Source organism: Choloepus didactylus, chromosome 5, assembly GCF_015220235.1.
Source record: "Choloepus didactylus isolate mChoDid1 chromosome 5, mChoDid1.pri, whole genome shotgun sequence".
Lineage (NCBI taxonomy): Eukaryota > Metazoa > Chordata > Mammalia > Pilosa > Megalonychidae > Choloepus > Choloepus didactylus.
In genome coordinates this window covers 112,625,674-112,645,350 of record NC_051311.1, presented here as the reverse complement: position 1 = coordinate 112,645,350, position 19,677 = coordinate 112,625,674, and the positions used below count along the sequence as shown (strand labels likewise).

At 35.8% G+C, this 19,677-nt stretch overlaps 1 protein-coding gene across 16 annotated transcripts in view; it reads right to left on the bottom strand.

The window, feature by feature from the left end:
• The window catches only part of PPP1R9A (protein phosphatase 1 regulatory subunit 9A), a 429,978-nt gene that overhangs the window by 75,109 nt on the left and 335,192 nt on the right, over positions 1-19,677 (bottom strand). For all 16 annotated transcript variants that reach the window (XM_037836700.1, XM_037836701.1, XM_037836711.1 and 13 more), the window contains one exon: positions 11,623-11,778. In XM_037836700.1, coding sequence (XP_037692628.1) covers positions 11,623-11,778 — 156 coding nt within the window. The remainder of the gene's footprint in view (positions 1-11,622; positions 11,779-19,677) is intronic.

Below are 19,677 nucleotides of genomic sequence, written 5' to 3'. Positions count from 1 at the left end.
TTGTAGTAGTTATGTTGGATTTAGGATGGGCCCTAAACCTCATGATTGGAGGGGAGACTTGAGACATGGAGATAAACGGAATGGAAGGCCATTTGAGGCACAGATTAGAGTGATGCATATGCAAGCCAGGGAATGCTAAGGATCACCAGTCACCACCAGAAGCCAGGAGAGGGGCATGGAATAGGTTCTCCCTCAGAGGCTCCAGAAGGAACCAGCCCTGCTAACACCTTGATTTCAGAATTCTGGCCTCCAGAATTGTGAGAGAATACATTTCTGTTGTTTTAAGCAACCAAGTTTGTGGTGATTTGCTAAGGCAGCCCTAGGAAACCAACAGAACCGGTTTATCCCATGTTAGCTCTGACTGTGAGCTCTATCTTCCAGACAAAGTGGGCACAATGGGCCTGAAGTACTTCCATTTCATGAAGAAGAGAAAACTGCTTTTCAAAGAGGTGAAGGCTCTTGACAAAAGATGCACAGTTGGTAAAAGGTTGACTTTTCTAATTCTAGAGCAGTTCTCTTTCAACAGGCTTAGGAGATAAAAGGTTGTACATCTATCCTTTGAGAATGGTCAGGCTGATTGATTGTAGGGAGAAGAGGTTAAAGGGGTTGGTTATTAGAAATAGAGCAGGAACTTTTGGGCTTCAGAGAATCTAGGCTCGGAGGGAAGACTTGGGGTGGGAGGGCATAAATAAAAAGAAAAGGTTAAGGATTGCAGATCAGTGTCTTAACTTGTTAGATCAATCTCTTTCATTTCTTCCGTCATCTTTAACATGAATGCCACAGATACCCACCCCAGGATTAGGACACGAATAAACGTACATATTCTCACAGAGAGCAGGAGTTCTTATTTAATATTCTGTAGGTGTACCTGCTGTGTATATTTTCTTTTTATTTCTTTCAAAAAGATGAATAAGTAACATGCACTCATATAACTGAATCGATATAAAGCAAATATGTGTGCTAGAAACAGAAACATCCTTATACAGAAACATAAATAGTGAGATTGAACTTTTGCTCTCTCTTTACTTAACTTGTGCAAACACAGAAAACATTTTTCTTTAAAAAATGAAAAATACTATCTTTGTAGGAAGATTTAAGAGAGCTATAGTGCAAGAAATTTTACAGATGGGAGCAATGTTTTCTGCTTTCATTTTATAAGAGGAAAATAATAACAGATAATTATGTAGAACTCTACAAAGTGGTTTCAGCATTGAAATCAGTATTTTAATTATCTTTGTCATTATTTGGTTGATGTTTGGCTTACCCACGACAGTGTAAATGACACAAAATCAAGAATCAGGGATATTTTTGTCTACACTTTGGTGCTGTTAAAAGAAAATATGATATTCTATGACCTCAGGGATTTGGGCTTTCCTATAGTGAAATGAAGCTATGCTGTATTCATTTGCAATTTCCTCTCAAAGCTGTATATAATGCACCTGTATTTAAATTACTAAAACTGTTGCTTAAGGGAATATTTTATCTAAAATCAGCTGAAATTGGTTTATTGAATGACACCACAATCTAATGTTAAGGAAAGTACTAATTGCAACGTATGTAGCAAAGGGTGAAATTTTCCAACAAAGTCACTCTCAAAGTAGATACTCAATAAACTGGTTAATGATGAAGGTTCTGGACGTAGGTTACAGCCTATAGTTACAGTCCCCTTTTAAATAAATATCTGTTTAATGGTAGATAACAATATATAGCTTCTGTATATGTTAATGGAAAGTTCCATAAAGAGAACATTATTTTATCCAATGTATTTGTAACTTTTTCTAGATTTTTCATAGATTCTCTATGATTTAAGTAAATAAAATAGTGCAATGTTTTGACTATATCTTTTTCATTAAGAAAAGGTAGAATTGTTTTCACTGATGCTAATACCCAGGATTCTTGGGGAAAGGTAGAGAGGGAGGAAACACTTGATAGTTTAAAGGGCACCAGGCCAGCAGTTCCTGAGCAGCCTTTCTCCCCACTTCCCTCTAAATTCCCCATCCAGTCACATTAATAAAGAAAATTTCACAATCACAATGAACTCTAAAACTAAAAATAACAGAAATTTCTGCCTTGTGCAGATTATCAAGACTTTCCTAATATAATTTATTTCTGAACATATAAAAATAGGGAAAACTTCCAAACATATTGAACTTAAAAGAAATCTTTGTAAAAGCTTTTGATTAATTCACTCTAGTCAGATTTTCAGTTACTTACAGTTGAATATTTGTCTAAACAATAGAGAATATTATAAAATTTTACAGCTTAGGAAAAAAAAAACCTTGAATTAGACAGATACCTCCCATAAACTTGGAGTAAAAGACTCACTGTGATTTAAAAATGCCAGTTTTCTGCAAATTAATTTACTAGTTTAATGTAATCCAATCGAAATTGCAAAGAAGAATTTTCAAGGAAATCAATACAATAATTCAAACATTTTCTTGAATAATAAATTGGAAAGTAAAGGAATTTTTGAAGAAAATAATTAGATGGATCTGATTTACCACACTAATATTAATAAGTATTCTAAGAGTACTGTACTTAAGAAAATGAGAAAACAAAACAGAATATGAAGTCCAAAAACAGTCCATGGTGTAAAGGTACAAATTCTGTATATAATAATGCTAACCCTTCCAACTAGGGAGAAATGATTAAATGAACATTTAATTAAATGGCTAATGTATCAGTCTAATGTGTTTTTCCCATATAGCATATCTACTTTTGCTCACCGGAGTTAAGAGAACCATCTATAACACAAGATTTTGTAAAGACTCCAATACAATATGACCCTCCATCCCACCCCAGGTTTTGTGCAAATTGTTGGTAAAAATATCTAGTGCTATATGGTATTTCAGCATGTATACTAACAACTTTAAAACTGTGATAGTGAAAGTGTACAAAGTAAAAATGCTGTAAAAGTGTCACACAGAAGATACTCAATGGAAATCTTCTTATGAAAGAAATATATTCATATGCTAAATATTTTAAACAGAGAATAAAAGAATTAGAAATAGAATTATGTAATATTTTTCTGTTCTTGAGACAAGGACAGACCATAAATTCTTTAAAACAAAAATTAAAAGAAAACTACTAATTTGGTTACCCAGCCAAAAAATAAATCAAACATGCTATATAGAGCAAGTCTAGTTCATACAGCTGTCTATACCAGGGTCAGTAAACTTTTTCTGTAAAGGATAGATAGTAAATATTTTAGGATACGTTGGCCATATGGTCTCTGTTGCACCTATTCAACTTTGCTGTGAAAGCCACCACAGCCAATAAATACACAAATGAGTGTGTTTGTGTTCCAATAAAACTTTATTTACAAAAACAGGTAGTGCACCAGATCTGGTGAATAAGTCAGAGGTTGCTGACCCTGGTATAGACCATGAAGTTGTCTACAAAATGGTGCACACTTAGAACAATATTTACAGAGCATCCTTGGCTCAATTCATAAAATGGAGGATATCACCTTCCATAAGTGTTTCTGCTTTTTAACTCCTTAGATTCCGTAAAAGAATGTGAGTCCTTTCTATAACTAAAGACTAGGGAACATTTTCACATGGCAACATGGAAGAGCTATAATGTAAGAATTTTCCAGGGCAAACTACCTTCACCTCATTGCTTCCAATATTTGCCAAAGTTGGACTGAGAGTTAAAACATCCAAGGAACAATTCTTAAAGAACAAGTACTCTTACAGATAATCTATATTCCTGGACCAACTTAAGAGTTATAGAGATTCTATCTTTTCTCCTACCTCTCAGGCCACCTCTTGCAGAAGAATATTGTTTTGCTTTTCTTCTTTCCTTTGTAGTGCACTTTGATTTGATGATATCAGTTAATCCAGAAAACCTTTATAAAAAAATGGCCCTAATATAGGTATAGCTATTCTTAAGGGAATTCTGAGTACTCTAGTGTCCTCTAGTCATAAAGACATTTGTAGCTGATCTTCATGATAGGAATAGCAATAAATCATCTGAAAAATGAATGTATTTTGCTTCAAGGAATCTGTGAATGGTAGAAGTGGAATGGGTTCAACCTAACTAAAAATTATGGGCACAGAGAAATGGGGATCAACATGGCAGCATAAAACATCCCTGGGAATGTTTCTTCTTAGAGCTAAATCAAAGGACAGTTGCTTGAACTTTGGAGGATAAAAGACACTGGGGAAAGACTCCACAAACACTTAATCAAAGGGGGAAAAAAACACCAAAAAAAAAAAAAAAAAAAGGATGGAAAGTGGCATGGAAGTGCTAGTAGGACCCCCCACCCCCACCCCTCGTCGTCCCTTGTGCTGTTTAAGTGATGCACAGTGGCCGTGCTCTGGCCTGGGCCTGACCAGCCAAGAGCCATGTAGAGTCTCATGCACATTCAGGCATGGGGACCCAAGCCACACTGAACCAAGGCAGGCCCTAGGGTCAGCAGACACGTGCATACAAAGCAGTTCCCCAGAAACCAGAGCAAACTGCAGCAAAACTGTTGGCGAGCTGTGAACATTGCTAGTGCAACTAAATGAAAAAAAAAATTGGGTGTTTTTGAACACTGACCCCATCTAGTCCAGATTCTCTAATGCAGAAGTTTCCAGAGGCAGAAAACCTATTCCAAGACACATAGCAATCAAAATGGACAATATATATTAATAATAAGACAATCCACCAAGAAGAAATAATTATAAACATTTATGCACCTAACCATGGTACCTCAAAATATATGAGGTAAACATTGACAAAACTGAAGGGAGAAATAGACACCTTTACAGTAATAGCTGAAAACTTCAATATACTACTTTCATCAATGAATAGAAGATCTACAGAGAAGATCAGTAAGGACATGGAGAAGTTGAACAATACTATAAATAAACTATACTTAACAGACATATATAGAAAACTACATCCCAAAACAACAGAATACACATTCTTCTCAAGGGCATATGAATCATTCTCCAGGATAACTCACATGTTAGGTCAAAAAACAAGTCTCAAAAAATTTAAAAAGCTTGAAATTATACAAAGCATCCTCTTTGACCACAATGGCATGAAGCCAGCAATCAATAACAGAGGGAGAACTGAAAAATGCACAGATACAAGGAACTTAAACAACACACTCTTAATCAGTGGGTCAAAGAAGAAATTCCAAGGGAAATCAGGAAATATCTTGGGATGAATGAAAACAAAAACACAACATATCAAAACTTATGGGGTGCAGCAAAGGCAGTGCACAGAGGAGAATTTATAGTTCTAATTGCTTATATTAAAAAAGAAGAAACAGCTGAAATCACAGATCCAACCTTGCACCTGGAGAACTAGAAAAAGAAGAACAAACTAAACACAAAGTGAGCAGAAGGAAATAAATAAAAAGATTAGAGCAGAGATAAATGAAATAGAGAAGAAAAAATCAGGAGATTCAACATAACCAAAAGTCAATTATTTGAAAAGATCAATAAAATCAACAAAGCTTTAGCTACAATGACAATGAAAAAAAACAGAAGATGAAAATAACTAAAATTAGGAATGAAAGGGAGAAAACATTACTACCATCCTATGAACAGTGTATGCCAACAAATTAGATAAACTAGATGAAATGGATAAATTTTCAGAAGCACACAAATTACCCATATGGACTCAGAAGGAAACAGAAGATCTCAACAGATGATGTTTCTGTACATCAGTGATGAACAATCTCAAGAAGAAATCAAGAAAAAAATTCCACTTACAATAACAACTAAAAGAATCAAATATCTAGGAAAAAATTTAACCAAGGATGTGAAGAACTTATACCCAGAAAACTACAAAACATTGCTGAAAGAAATTAAAGAAAACCTAAATAAATGGAAGGACATTCTGTGGTCATGGACTGCAAGACTAAATATTGTTAAGGTATCAATCATACCCACAGTGATTTACAGATTCAGTGAAATCCCAATCAAAATTGGAAGACTTTTTTGCAGAAATGGAAAAGCCAATCATCAAATTCATATGGCAGAGTAAGGGGCCTGGGATAGCCAAAACCATCTTGAAAAAAGAACAAAGTTAGAGGATGCACACTTCCTGATTTTCAAACTCATTACAAAGTTATAGTAATTATAACAATGTGGTATTGCCCTAAGGACAGACATATAAACCAATGGAATAGACCTGAGAATATAACTGGAATCAATGCAATCAAATGGAGAATTCAGAAATAGATCCTCAAACCTTTGGCCAGTTGACCTTTGAGAAGGGTGCCAGGTCCACTCAGAGGAAAGAATAGTGCCTGCAACAAATGGTGGTGGGAGAACTGGATAGCCATATGCAAAAGAATGAAGGTGGTCTCCTACCACACACCATATAAAAAATTCAACTCAAAATGGGTCAAAGAAATGAAATATAAGAGCTAACACAACAAAATACTTAGATGAAAACATAGGAAAACATCTTTAGGACCCTGTGTTAGGCAGTGGTTTCTTAGACTTTATAACAAAAGCATAAGCAATAAAAGAAAAAATTGATGAATGGGACTTCATCAAAATTAAAAACTTTTGTACATCAAAGGTAAGAAAGTAAAAAGACAATTTGCAGAATGGGAAAAATATTTGGAAATTATATATAAGGGTTTACAACCCAGAATATATGAAGAACTAAAACTCAGCAACAAAGGGGAAAACAACCCAACTAAAAAATGGGAGAGACTTGAATGGACATTTCTCCAAATAAAATATATAAATGGCCAATAAATACATGAATAAATGCTCAAAATCATTAGCCTTCAGAGAAATGCAAATCAAAACCACAATAAGATACCATCTCACATCTAATAGAATAACTACTATTAAAAAAAATGGAAAATAACAAGTGTTGGAGAGGATGTTGATTCCCCTTGTTAGTGGGAATGTAAAATAGTTTCAGCCACTGTGGGAAACAGTTTGGCAATACTTCAGAACGTACAGAATTACCACATAACCTGGCAACCCCTCTTTAAGGTATATATCCCAAAGAATTGAAAGCAGGGGCTGCAACAAATGTTTGAACACCGATGTTCATAGCGCATTATTCACAGTTGCCAAAAGGTGGAAGAAACTTAAGTGTCCATGAACAAATGAATGGTTAAACAAACTGTGGTATATACATACAACGGAATATTATTTGGCTGTAAAAAGAAATGACGTTCTGATGCATGGTACAACATGGATGAATCCTGAAGATACGATGTTGAGTGAAATAAGCCAGACAGAAAATGATCTCACTTATATGAAATAAGCAGAATATGCAAATTCATAGTCAGAAACTAGAATACAGGTTCTCAGGGACTATGTGGGGGAGGGCAATGAGGAGTTAATGTTTAATTGGTAGAGAGTTTCTGTTTGGGGTGATGGAAAATGTTTGGCATAGGATGATGGTAATGGAGGCACAACTTCATGAATGTAATTAAAACCACTTAATCATATACAGGCATACCTCATGTTATCGTGCTTTGCTTTATCACGCTTCCAGATACTGCGTTTTTTAATAAATTCAAGGTTTGCAGCAATGCTGCGTTGATCAAATCTATTGGTGACGTTTTTCCAACACCATGTGCTCATTTCATGTCTTTGTGTCATATTTTGGTAATTCTTGCAATATTTCAAGCTTTTCCATTATGATCATATCTGTTACAGTGACCAATGATCCTTGAATGTTACTACTGTAATTGTTTTGGGGCACCACAAACCACACCCACACAAGTTGGAAAACTTGATAAATGTTGTGTGTGTTCTGACTGCTCCACTGACTGGATGTTCCCCTGTCTCCCTGACTCTCCTTGGGCCCCCCTATTGCCTGAGACAAAACAATATTGAGATTAGGCCAATTAATTACCTGCAATGGCTTCTAAGTGTTCAAGTGAAAGAAGAGTCATATGTCTTTCACCCTAGGTCAAAAGCTAGTAATGATTAAGCTTAGTTGGGAAGGCATGTAGAAAGCCTAGGTAGGCTGAAGTTAGTTAATCTAGTTAGCCAACCAGTTAGCTGGGCTGTGAATGAAGGAAATTAAATTCTTGAAGGAAATTAAAAGTGCTTCTCCACTGAACACAAATGATGAAAAAAGCAAAACAGCACTATTGCTGAAACGGAGAAAGTTTTAATGGTCTGGATAGAAGATCAAACCAGCCACAACATTTGCTTAATCCCGAGCCTAATCCAGAGCAAGGAGCAAGGCCCTAATTCTCTTAAATTCTGTGAAGGCTGAGAGAGGTGAGGAAGCTGCAGAAGAAAAGTCTGAAGCAAGCAGAGGTTGGTTTAGGTAGTTAAAGGAAAGAAGGCATCTCCATAACAGACAAGTGCAGGTGCTGATATAGAAGCTGCAGCAAGTTATCCAGATCTAGCTAACATCTAGCTAAGATAAATGATGAAGGTGACTACACTAAACAACAGATTTGCAACATAGACCAAGCAGCCTTGTATTGGAAGATCCCATCCAGGACTTTCATAGCTGGAGAGGAGAAGTCAATACCTGGCTTCAAAGAGTCAAAAGGCTGGTTCGCTCATTAGGGGCTCATGCAGCCCCTTTAATTGAAACCAGTGCTCTCTTACCACTCCAAAAATCCTAGCACCCTTAAGAATTATGCTGAATCTACCCTGTCTGAGCTCTATAAGCAGATCAACAAAGCCTGGGTGGCAAGAACATCCGTTTACAACATGGTTTACTGAATATTTGAAACCCACTGTTGAGACCTACTGCTCAGACAAAAAGATTCCTTTCAGAATATTACTGTTCATTGATAATACACTTGGTTACCCAAGAGCTCTGATGGAGATGTACAGCACAATTAATGTTTTCATGCTGGCTAACACAGCATGCAGTCTTCAAATCTTATTATTGAAGAAATGCATTTTGGAAGGGTATAGCTGCCATAGATAGTGATTCCTCTGATGGATATGGGCAAAGTCAATTGAAAACCTTCTGGAAAGGATTCACCATTCTGGATGCCATTATGAACATTCATGATTCACGGGAGGAGGTCAAAGTATCAACATTAACAGGGGTTTGGAAGAAATTGATCCGAACCCTCATGGATGACTTTGAGGGGTTCAAGACTTCAGTGGAGGAAGTCTTGTGGTGAATTGCGGTGAAAATAGCAAGAGAATTAGAATTAGAAGTGGAGCCTGAAGATGTCACTGAATTGCTGCAGTCTCATCATAAAACTCGAATCTAAGAGGAGTTGCTTCTTAGGGATGAGCAAGGAAAGTGGTTTTTTGAGATGGAATCTACTCCTGGGGAAGATGCCCCTATGTGACAACAGTCATATAGTCTTAGCTGATAAAGCCGTGGCAGGGTTTGAGAGGCCTGACTCCAATTTTGAAAGATGTTCTATTGTGGGTAAAATGCTATCAAACAGCTTCATATGCTACAGAGACATCTTTCGTGAAAGGAAGAGTCCATCATTGCAGCAAACTTCTTCATTGTCTTATTTTAAGAAATTGCCATGGCCACCCCAAACTTCAGCAACTACCACCCTGATCTGTCAGCAGCCATCAACACTGAGGCAAGATGCACCACCAGCTAAAAGATCATGGCTCACTGAAGACTCAGATAATGGTTAGCATTTTCTAGCAATAAATTATTTTTAAATTAAGGTATGTACATTTTTTTAGACATAGTGTTATTGTACATTTAATAGACTACAGTATAGTATAAACATAAACTGAGAAACCAAAAAATTCATGTGATATTCACTTTATTGCAGTAGTCTGGAACCAAACCCACAATACCTGTGAGGTATTACTACTTGAAAAGGGATAAAAAGGGGATTTTTAGGTTGAATATAAGTTACCACCACCAAAAGCAAACAAACAAACAAGCAAACAAACCAAACCCATAGAACTGTACAACACAAAGAATGAACCCTAACATAAACAGTAGGTTAAAATTAATAGCATAATAAAAAAATTAAAATTGAAAAAAGAAAAAAGAGAATTGGGGGCTTTCAAACAAACTTGATCACAAGAATAAATTTAAATATCACCAAGAAAAGCTATTCTGATGGCAATGTGGCATTAAGTACCAGCAGTCCCGAAATATTTATGGCCTTTAATTTAATGATTATATTTGTAAAAAATTATCCTAAGGATAAGTACAAATATACTTATTGCAGTATTACTACTAATAGGAAAAAAAGACCACCACTAAAACAACCACTTGGTAATAAACTAAACATCCCCAAACAAGTAATTAAGTAAATGAATTATAAAATATCCATAAGATGAATTAGTGAATACCTGTAATTAATGGAAGAACATTTGATAACGTGGCAAGAGTATCAAGAGGAGGAATTAAGCACAGTATATGCTATATAATCCCAATCCAACAACAGTGAGATTATGAATAATTTTTTGGAATTTTTATACATATTTGTATTTTTCAAAACTTTATAATGAAAATGTTGTTTTAAAATTAAAACATATTTTAAAAGTACATTCACTTTGATATTAGTTTCACAGATATACCTTTTTAATAAGGAACTGAAAATGTAAGTCACTATATTAGAACATACAAAATTGATCTATTTATGATACATAAAAATTAGAAACATAAGAAAATTGGACATTATAAATCTGTAATTATCAACCTGTTTTTCACCTATAGGAAACATTTTTCCTCCAAGAGGTCAAATCCCTGACTTGAAACAAGAAAATAGCAGTTTTCAAGCCTCAATGTTTCAGGGTTACTTTAGGAAGGTTGCAAATAATGCATATTTGTCTTCAAATAATGGAGGTTATTCCCGCAAAACAATGATGAATAAACTGTTTGGGAACCCATTAATCACTGTATTTTACATTTTGGATGTTGGAAAAAATTTATGTGGTTATTCCCATTCATCCCCTCAGAACAGGAGTGCCTACTCTTGGCACTACACTGACAGCTCCCTGCCTCAGGAGGCTGAGTTCTTCAGACTTCAAGACTGCATCACTCGGCTCTCTTGCCTGGATTTGGCCAATGGGAGGTATCAGCAGGAGGACAGCAGGGTATTTATCACTCCTGCCCCCAGGATGTAGTTTTAGCAGAGGGTACATTCTTATAAAACTACAGATGTTGGATGGTCCTCCTTCATAGAGATAATATCTTTTCTTGTCTTTGCCCAAAGTCAAATGATGGTAACAGCTTCCCCCTGTTGCCAGTCCCAGGGTACTTCACTGTTCCTTATTAGATTTCTTAACCCTGTTAAAAGTCCCTTAACCCTGTTGAATTAAACCCTTTGGGTGTGCCGCCTGATTCCTGTTGGGACCCTATCTTTTAAAAAACAGGTAACAAAAAATGAACTTTCAAAGAAAATCACTGCCATAGAGGAAACCTTATCACCAGGTACTAAAATTTCTGTTAATACTGAAAAAATATAACCTGAACTTGTCACAAAACTACACATTTACACTACTGAAATGCTGGGTTAAAGAAGTTGTAAACTGCCACTATGACAAATAACAATTATTTAATCATTGTGGAATGAGATCTACTTAAATTTTACCTGGAAATTCAAAGAGATCCAAGATTGCTGGAATTAAAAAAGTTTTCTTTTGAGAACAGATTATTCTTAATACATTATTCAAACAAAAATAAACCCTTAATAGTGAAATGGACAGGTATAGAGAAATACTTTGTAGATCAACAACTTACCTCTTTGAATTTGTGACTAAGCTTGCTTGTGTCCAGGTCTGATGGGGAAAACATGTCCTCATTCTCAGGCAGCTCAAAGACTTCAATGGCCATATCACTGCCAGGAAGAACAGGTCCTACCTCGTCCTCCTCCTCATCTGTGGCATATTCCCCTGTCTAAAAGGAAGGGGATTTCAGAAATCCAGCCAACCTCACCTCAGGAGGAGGTGGGTTATTTGAAAATATTTTTAAAAAAAGAAATAAAACATGTCACTAAATGTGTAAAAGAGTAAGTAGGCTTTTAAGTCAAACATGCCTCATGCAGCCAATGTTACAAACAAATGTTAGTTAAAAGATACAAAGTGGCAAGACTATGCCTTATTTAAAAGCATTTCTAAAAATCTACTAATGGTGTCAGTAGTATATTTAGTTTAGCAATTCAGTTTCTTTCTTCAATCTGAGTGTTTGATGGTTTCACTAAATAAAATTGTATTCCTAAGGGAAATAGGAAATTCCTTTAAATTCCCATCTGTTGTGTGAATAAGCACCCAATGTTGGGAGCAGCGAAGAAGGAAGCGGTGATCAAAGATTCATAGTGTTGGAAGGGACCTTAAACCTTTGAAAGGTTTGAGAGATTAATTCCCCTAAACTTTAGAGTTCAATCAGTTCTTTTTGGTTTGTTTGCTTGCTTGTTTGCTTTTTTACTATTGTGGCTAATTAGTGACCTAAAGGATAAATGGAAGTTCTAACCAGCAGCCCACAAAAATACATTGTTTTGCCTGTGCAGTAGAGTTTTGTAAACTTGAGTAATTTGCTAATGATTAAAAAATAGTAAGAGTTCACATAAAATTCTAGATTTCCATCTTCTCCTGAGAAAGCCAAAAATCTGGCAATATATCTGGTATATTGCTACATGTTAACAACTGGTCAGAGTTAGTAGTGGTTGCCCCTTTTAGATGAGTCGTGCACTTTATCATGTATCACAACTCCCATAACTTCTTACTGTTTCACACTTTTAACTTCACTCATTTATGATACCTTTGGGCTCCTGTAGGTATTTGAGTTCATGATCCCTAGAAGAAATGGTCCTCATCACTAACCTCCTTAACATTAAATTAGAAAGTAGCTTCCCTCTTGGCAGTATCAGGCTATGAGACTGCAATTCAAAATAACTGCTTTAAATCTATATATGATATTGTCATTTTTTAAAAAAATTGATTCACAGGTTTGAAAAGACAAAGTTAACTTAATTCACCCCCTCTCCTGTGTTTTATATATCTGATATATGAATTCATATTGCCTTTTACAAAACTTTTATTAACAGTGAACTGAATGATCTATTCCTTTGATTAAATAGGCTTAGCATCTGGTTGTTGTTTTCCTTTCAGTTCTGGGCTAAATTCTTCCTGTTAAAGCCAAAACCCTATTTCCTTTACACTATGTTTGCACATAAAGGAAATCTGGTATCAGTCAACTTAATGATTCCTAATGTCTTGAAGACCATAGTTAAATTGCCATATAGACTTCTCTTTTTCAAGTAAACTTTCTAGTTTCCTTATAGGTCTTACTTTCTCTATAATTGTCTTTGTGGTTGTCCCCTGACTTCTCTCCAAGCTTCTTAAGGTGTGGAGCCCAGAAGTCAACACAATTTCTAGTAAGGAAGCCACTGACTATGAATAAATGGCGTCACCATCCCTCAGATTCTACTTCCCTATATGGAGGCTTTAATTAAGACCTTGACTGTAATGTTTTTTTGTGTGTAAAAGTAGGTCCAGGATATTTCATATACAGCAGTGATTTTCCAAACTGGTTAGATGTTAGAAACTTTTTTAGAAATAATTCAGAGATACTTTGATCAAAAGGGAAAGAAGTTGGTGACCCCTACCTTGATTCTGTATAGCTAGCACCTTCATACCTGGAATCCTAGGACCCTTTAGAACCCAGTCAGAAAATGTCTAAACTACAAATACATTCCACGTGTCTTTGGCACTGGCAGAGATAGTTGGCTGCACATAGCTTCTATTTCTTAGTTCAGTGAGATCTTACAAAACTCTAATTTCAGATTTAGTGTGGCTTTTTTTTTGTGGTATTCTGTAAGTTAATCCATCTCATATGTATATATGTATATATTTCTGTGTGTGTGTGAGTGTGTGTGTGTGTATAAAGAACCAATAGGTACTCTGTAAATCCCAGTGCTGTTAATTAATAGAAATGTGGCAAGACTGGTAAGTGAAGATGCCTTGCAGACAGTTTTGATTTAGAGGTATAAAACCGTGTGCTTGTTTTTCACCCTGTGATTATAACCAGCAGCAAAGCCAAGCCTTCATTCTAAAGACTTTAACCAGGAATATAAAATTCACTTCTACATCAACAATTTAATGAATATCATGAATGATTCAATAAAATCTTAAGCTGAATTTAAAGTCTGATAAGCCACGGCAATGTGGCATATTTTAAACATAAACATTGAAATGAACAATGTGACTTCTCTTTGCCAGCTCGAAAATAGATCCTCATTCACAATGTGTGAGGGAATTAATATAAACGTGTATAGGATGGGGCTTGACATATAACAGGATCTCAACAAATATTTTTAAAAGAATAAATCAAAGACTAACAATTGCATTTACTTGCAAATATTTAGAACCTCTTAAGGAGATTTTTGATAATATCAAGAAAAGGAACTACAAAAGTCATTGTTAAGAAAGCAGTATTCTGTCACATATATTTTTAATACTCCTTATACTGATTTCCAGAAGTAGGGTTTACACAATATACACAGTTCTTAACTATACCTATAATTCTGGCTTTGTCATCCACTTTAATTCAAAATTACCCTCCTAAATGTAAATTAAGAACTCTTCTTTGTGATTCTTTTACTTTTTGATTTAGCCAGTCTCCTCTCCTTCCCAATAACCATATTACCTGCAATCGTTCTAAAATTCTTTCTTTCATATTTCCATTTACTAATGTTTTCTCTTTCCTATTAGTCTTACAAACACCCTGAAAGATATATCTTTTATTGTCTTGATTGTACATATTAATTATTATAGTGTTCTGGATAGGACATGTAAAAACTTATGTTGCCATTCTCTCTTGCTGATCCTTTGATATTCTTACCCTGAATAAAGGACAAATGTTGTATAGCATCTCATAAACATTTGGGAATAAAAAAGTTACATTCAGTGGACTAAGAATAATAAGTTATTCAGATTCTTTTATCCTTATTGAAAATGGAAATTATTTTTATGGTTACTGCAAAATAAAATAAATGATATTGAGTAACATGTTAGCAGCATTTCACAAACACCACAATTACACTGGGTTGCATTTGGCACATATAGGGGAAGCTGGACAATGTTCTAAAAAAAAAGTTATTTGCTACAAGAAAGTATTTCCATTGCTAGCCAGCTATCTCTTCTCTTTCATTCTGGCAAAGTTCAACATCTTTCAAGTAACCTGAGACTCTTGAAGTTCTTTGTCTCAACCTACAAATCCATTTTAAATGAGATAAGAACAGTCCTTAGGGTAAGAACTGATACAGTAAATGCTCCATTTCATATCCATGTCTAACCTCTTGATTAATAGCTTTTACTTTTATAACCTCATAAAGGGCAAAAATTGAATAGTGATCACTTGGTAATGCTTACTGTGTGTTCAGCACTGAACATTCCTCAACTACATAATTTAGGCATTATTATACTGTCTTAATTAGAAGAAACTGAGACTTCAAGAATTTACCAAAGGCAGACAATTAATAAGTTGTTGAACACACATCTTACAGATTACAAAGTCCATGCTCTCTCTTTGCCATGCTGCTTACGGTCTGCAGAAACTATACCTTTGCTAAAAAAAAAAAAAAAATCTGGAATACATTCCTAACCCAAAACCCTGGTACATAATCCTGCTGTGTTGAGATTCACCTTCTACAATATTTAATTCACTCTGAGGACTTGCAGCTGTCCCTAGTAAGCTCCAAAGTTCTTATCCTCTTTTCTTCTAATATGTTCACCCTAAGTAAATGCACAGAAGTTCTCTCCAGAAGAATGGGGAACAGTTGGTGGGTTAGTTGCAATATAAAGAGAGAAAACATTAAAAGAAAAATAAATAATTGCACATGTCATTTTATGTTAACTTAAATCATAGAAATATTCATTTGTTAGCCTAATCTTTTAGTTGCAGGGTCATATCTTTCTCTTGGCCTATGTGTCTGTTGACTGATGTTTTCTCTACTCTTATATAAACCAGAATCATAACATATAATCTATGAAATTATTGCAGTGTCTTTAAAATGGGTGAAAACTCAACGACCCTTGCGAGGCAAAATAAGTGCCAAATCCCTCTAAGGTTTTATGGTTTGTCCTTATCTTTTGCATTTCCCCCTCACACCTAATTTTCATGACATACCAGTCTTTATTGAATTTTTCAAAGCATTTTACCTAATTTTCATAGACAAAACTACATCCTGCCTATTCCATTTGTCATATTACAACAGAACACTTAATATTTTCTTTAATTACATAATTACAGCAACAAATACAGCTGACAGCTTCTGCTTCTTGGTAAACATACAAATTGACTTGTGGGAGCAGAGATGTATGACTATACTACAACTTTGACCAGTAAAGAGAGCTGTCTTCATCAGTCTAGAGGTTACAGAAGGACAGAGAATATATGTTAAATTGGTCAGATGGTTAAGTGAGGATCAATCAAATAGGGCTCAAATTCTGCCTCTGTGACCTTGGGAAAGTTAACTTGTAGATCTCAGCTTTAGTTTCCTCATCTATAAAGTAGGGGTAATAATTTCTTATCATGGCAAGATTGTCATGCGAGTTAAAACAGATGACACCTGTAAAGTGTTTAACACAAGATCTGGCACATAGTAGGTGCTCAAAATAAGTGAGAAGTTGCAAAATAAAACAAGCTGTGGCTTCTGTTGCTACCAATACTACAGCAGCAACATGCTAGAGCCTTTCTAATCTCTATCTCGTAACTAGACTTTAGCTCTGATTTCATAAATATAATATCCCTATGAGACCCCTCCACATGGATCTTAATTTATATGCAAATTGGTCATTTCTGAAATAAAACTTTTCTTTCCCTAAACCTGTTCCTCTTCCAATATTCAGAGTTTTGGTGTAGGCATCAGCTTCTACCCAAGCCCAAGAAAACTTCATACCTCTGTTCTCCTCACTCATCACCTTCTGCCAAGTCAGGGATCTAAGATGAATGCACATCTACCCCTAACACGTGCTAAGAAGCTGCTATCCTCAAGAATTTTTTGCTACTTTACGATTCCACTATATTCTGTACATCACCCATAAAACTTTGTTGTTTTATATCTGCCTTCTCTCATCAACTTCTTGCAACTGTAGACTCCTTAAGGGCGCATGTATGATTTATTCCTGTTATCCTAGTGTGGCTAACACATTGCCTGGCATACAGGAGGTACTGAACAAATGTTTGCTGAATAAGTTAATACAGTTTTAGCCACATCTGCACAGCACAGCAAAGCTGATTTTCCTGTTAATTCTCAGCTTTCAAATCACAAATAGAGTGAAGCACAGCTGCAGCTGAGGCCTAAATGACCCTTTTGGGGATTTTCTCTTGTTGCTGGGTTCAACCATTAGCAGTAATTTTTGCTGTAGGAATGTTTGCTCTGGTAAATTCAGGAAAACTAAATGGTGCTAATCATAAAAATAGCCTTAATTATGCAGTTTTTGTTGGAATTTGTTTACTGGATTTGAATTTGGTTATATATATTTTCAGACTCAGTTCTGTGAGAGAATAGAAGAGAGTTCTTTTTCTCTGGAGGAGAAAGACCTCAAACTAATGCTTTGATGTTTAAAATTCCTAAATCTCTGCCAACCATCCAGATGGCTTTTAGCTAAAGTATCCCCTTCTCTGCAAAGGCATTTCTCTTTCCTTTTTTTTTGGACAGTGGCTTCTGTGTGTTCTAGCTTTGTCATGTTAGGCCATTTGTTACCTTTGAATGTCATTTCCTTTTATCTAAAATGGGGTTAGCCTTTTTCCTAAGCCTGTGAGAATTTATAATAGTGATAAATTCAAAGTGTTCATCACAATGCCTAGAATATGCTAAATGACTACATGACTTTAGGACTGTGATTATTTCTGCCATCCCTTGTTTCTCCAGGACACCACCTCAGAGTAAGTGCAATGAAATGAGTAAGGGCTTTGGGGTCTGAGAGAACAGGGCCCTAAAATAGAGAACAAGTTAATTTCACAGTTTCACCATAGCAGGCAAGTCATTTAGCTTTTCTCTTTTGTGGTTGGCTCTTCTTTAATATGGTGCAAAAGATCCTGATCTCATAGGGTAATAAAAGGTTTCAGAAACGTAAAATACATAAAACACCTAACATGTTTTATGCATGGCTCTCATATGCATTCATTTCTCATTCCATTTATCAATTCATTCAAAATTTTCTTGTTAATCTTTTGTTTTCAAAATAGTTTCTGATTTCTCTCCATTCTTACCATTGTCAACAAGTCAAGAAACATCTAAAAGATGTTACGGTTACATCCTTTAGATATGGATCTAAATTACTGACCTGGTCTTCTGTGTTCCCTGCCTTAGGTTCTCAGCTCTTCAGGTCATTGGTAACTGCTGACAAATTACTCTTTCTAAAATTTTTACAAGATAGAGTTTGTCTATGATGTTCTTTTTCAACAACTCAAACTCATCTTTCCCTGCTCAATGTTTTTTCGCAATTGTGGTAGGTAGTTGATAATTAGCATTTGATTTTACAGTATTTTAAAGTCTTCTTTAGTTTTGTTCCCTTCCTTCTAGAAAGTCTACTCCAAAGCAGGGACTCTTATTTCCTGGTATGCAGTCTCTAAAATGGCTCCCAGTGATCTCTCCTTCTAAAAAACCAGAATACTATAAAAATGATGGGATGTCACTTCTGAGATTAATTTACACAAAGACTGTGACTTCCATCTCTTTTGTCCTCTGGGTGCACTCTCTCCCTCTCTTTTGCTTGCTCTGGGGAAGCAAGCTGCCATGTTGTCAGTAGCCTTATGAAGAAGCCCACATTGCAAGGAACTGATGTTTCTGGGAAACAGCCAATGAGGATCTGAGGGCTTGCCAAGAGCCACATGAGGGACTTTGGAAGTGTCTTCTGAGTCCTGCCAACAACTCTGAGAAGGCTTGGAAATGAATCTTTCCCCAGTTGAGCTTTTAGATGACTGCAGCTCCAGCTGAACCTTAATTGCAGCCTTGGAAGAGATCTTGAGTCAGAGGGACCCAGCAAAACTGACCCACAGAAACTTTAACTTGTATTTCTTAAGATGCTAAGTTTTGTGATGTAGCAATAGAAGTGGGGGCTGCCATACGTAAAAATGGGAACGTGGCTTTGGAAACAGGCAGCGGGAAAAAGATGGAAGGAATCTGAAGAGCGTGTTAGAGAAGCCTCAATTGCCTTGAACAAACTCAGTAAAAGTCTGGAAGGGAGATCCTTGTTAGGAAGTGGCAGAAAGCTTAGCAACATTATCCACCTCCAATAACAAGGAAGTAGGAAATGTTCCTATGAACTGGGTGAGTTCACCAAGTAGATTTCCAGTGCTAAGGTCCTGCTTTTGCTTTTTGCTGTTTATAGTAAAACAGGGGAAAGGAGAGATGAACTAAGAGGATTGAATTCTAAAATTAAGAAATAGGTTCCAAAGGAAGTTCAAATCCAGGGTGCTGCCAGGAGAATATGGTCTAAAAATGAAGCTGAGGATGTAACCGTAACATCTTTTAAGAATTCAAGCTTAGGAAACTTCAATTTTAAAAATAACGTGCAGTAAGCAAGCCTGCCCACTCCTCTGAAGAGAGACACTACCTCTGTTTTCCAAGGCTGTTCACTATACAGACATCACTGAATGAAATAAACATCAATGAAATGAAACAAAGGCTGTGGTGCCTCTGCTTATAAGAAATGCAGACGTGCGAGAAACTAGTGGTGAACTATCTCCCAACAATATCTACTCTTCCTTTCTACATTGCTGTGGCTTCTGGTAAATTTTCCCATGAGCATGGTATCTTTCAGCCACACTTAATGTGATCAGGAGGGTCTA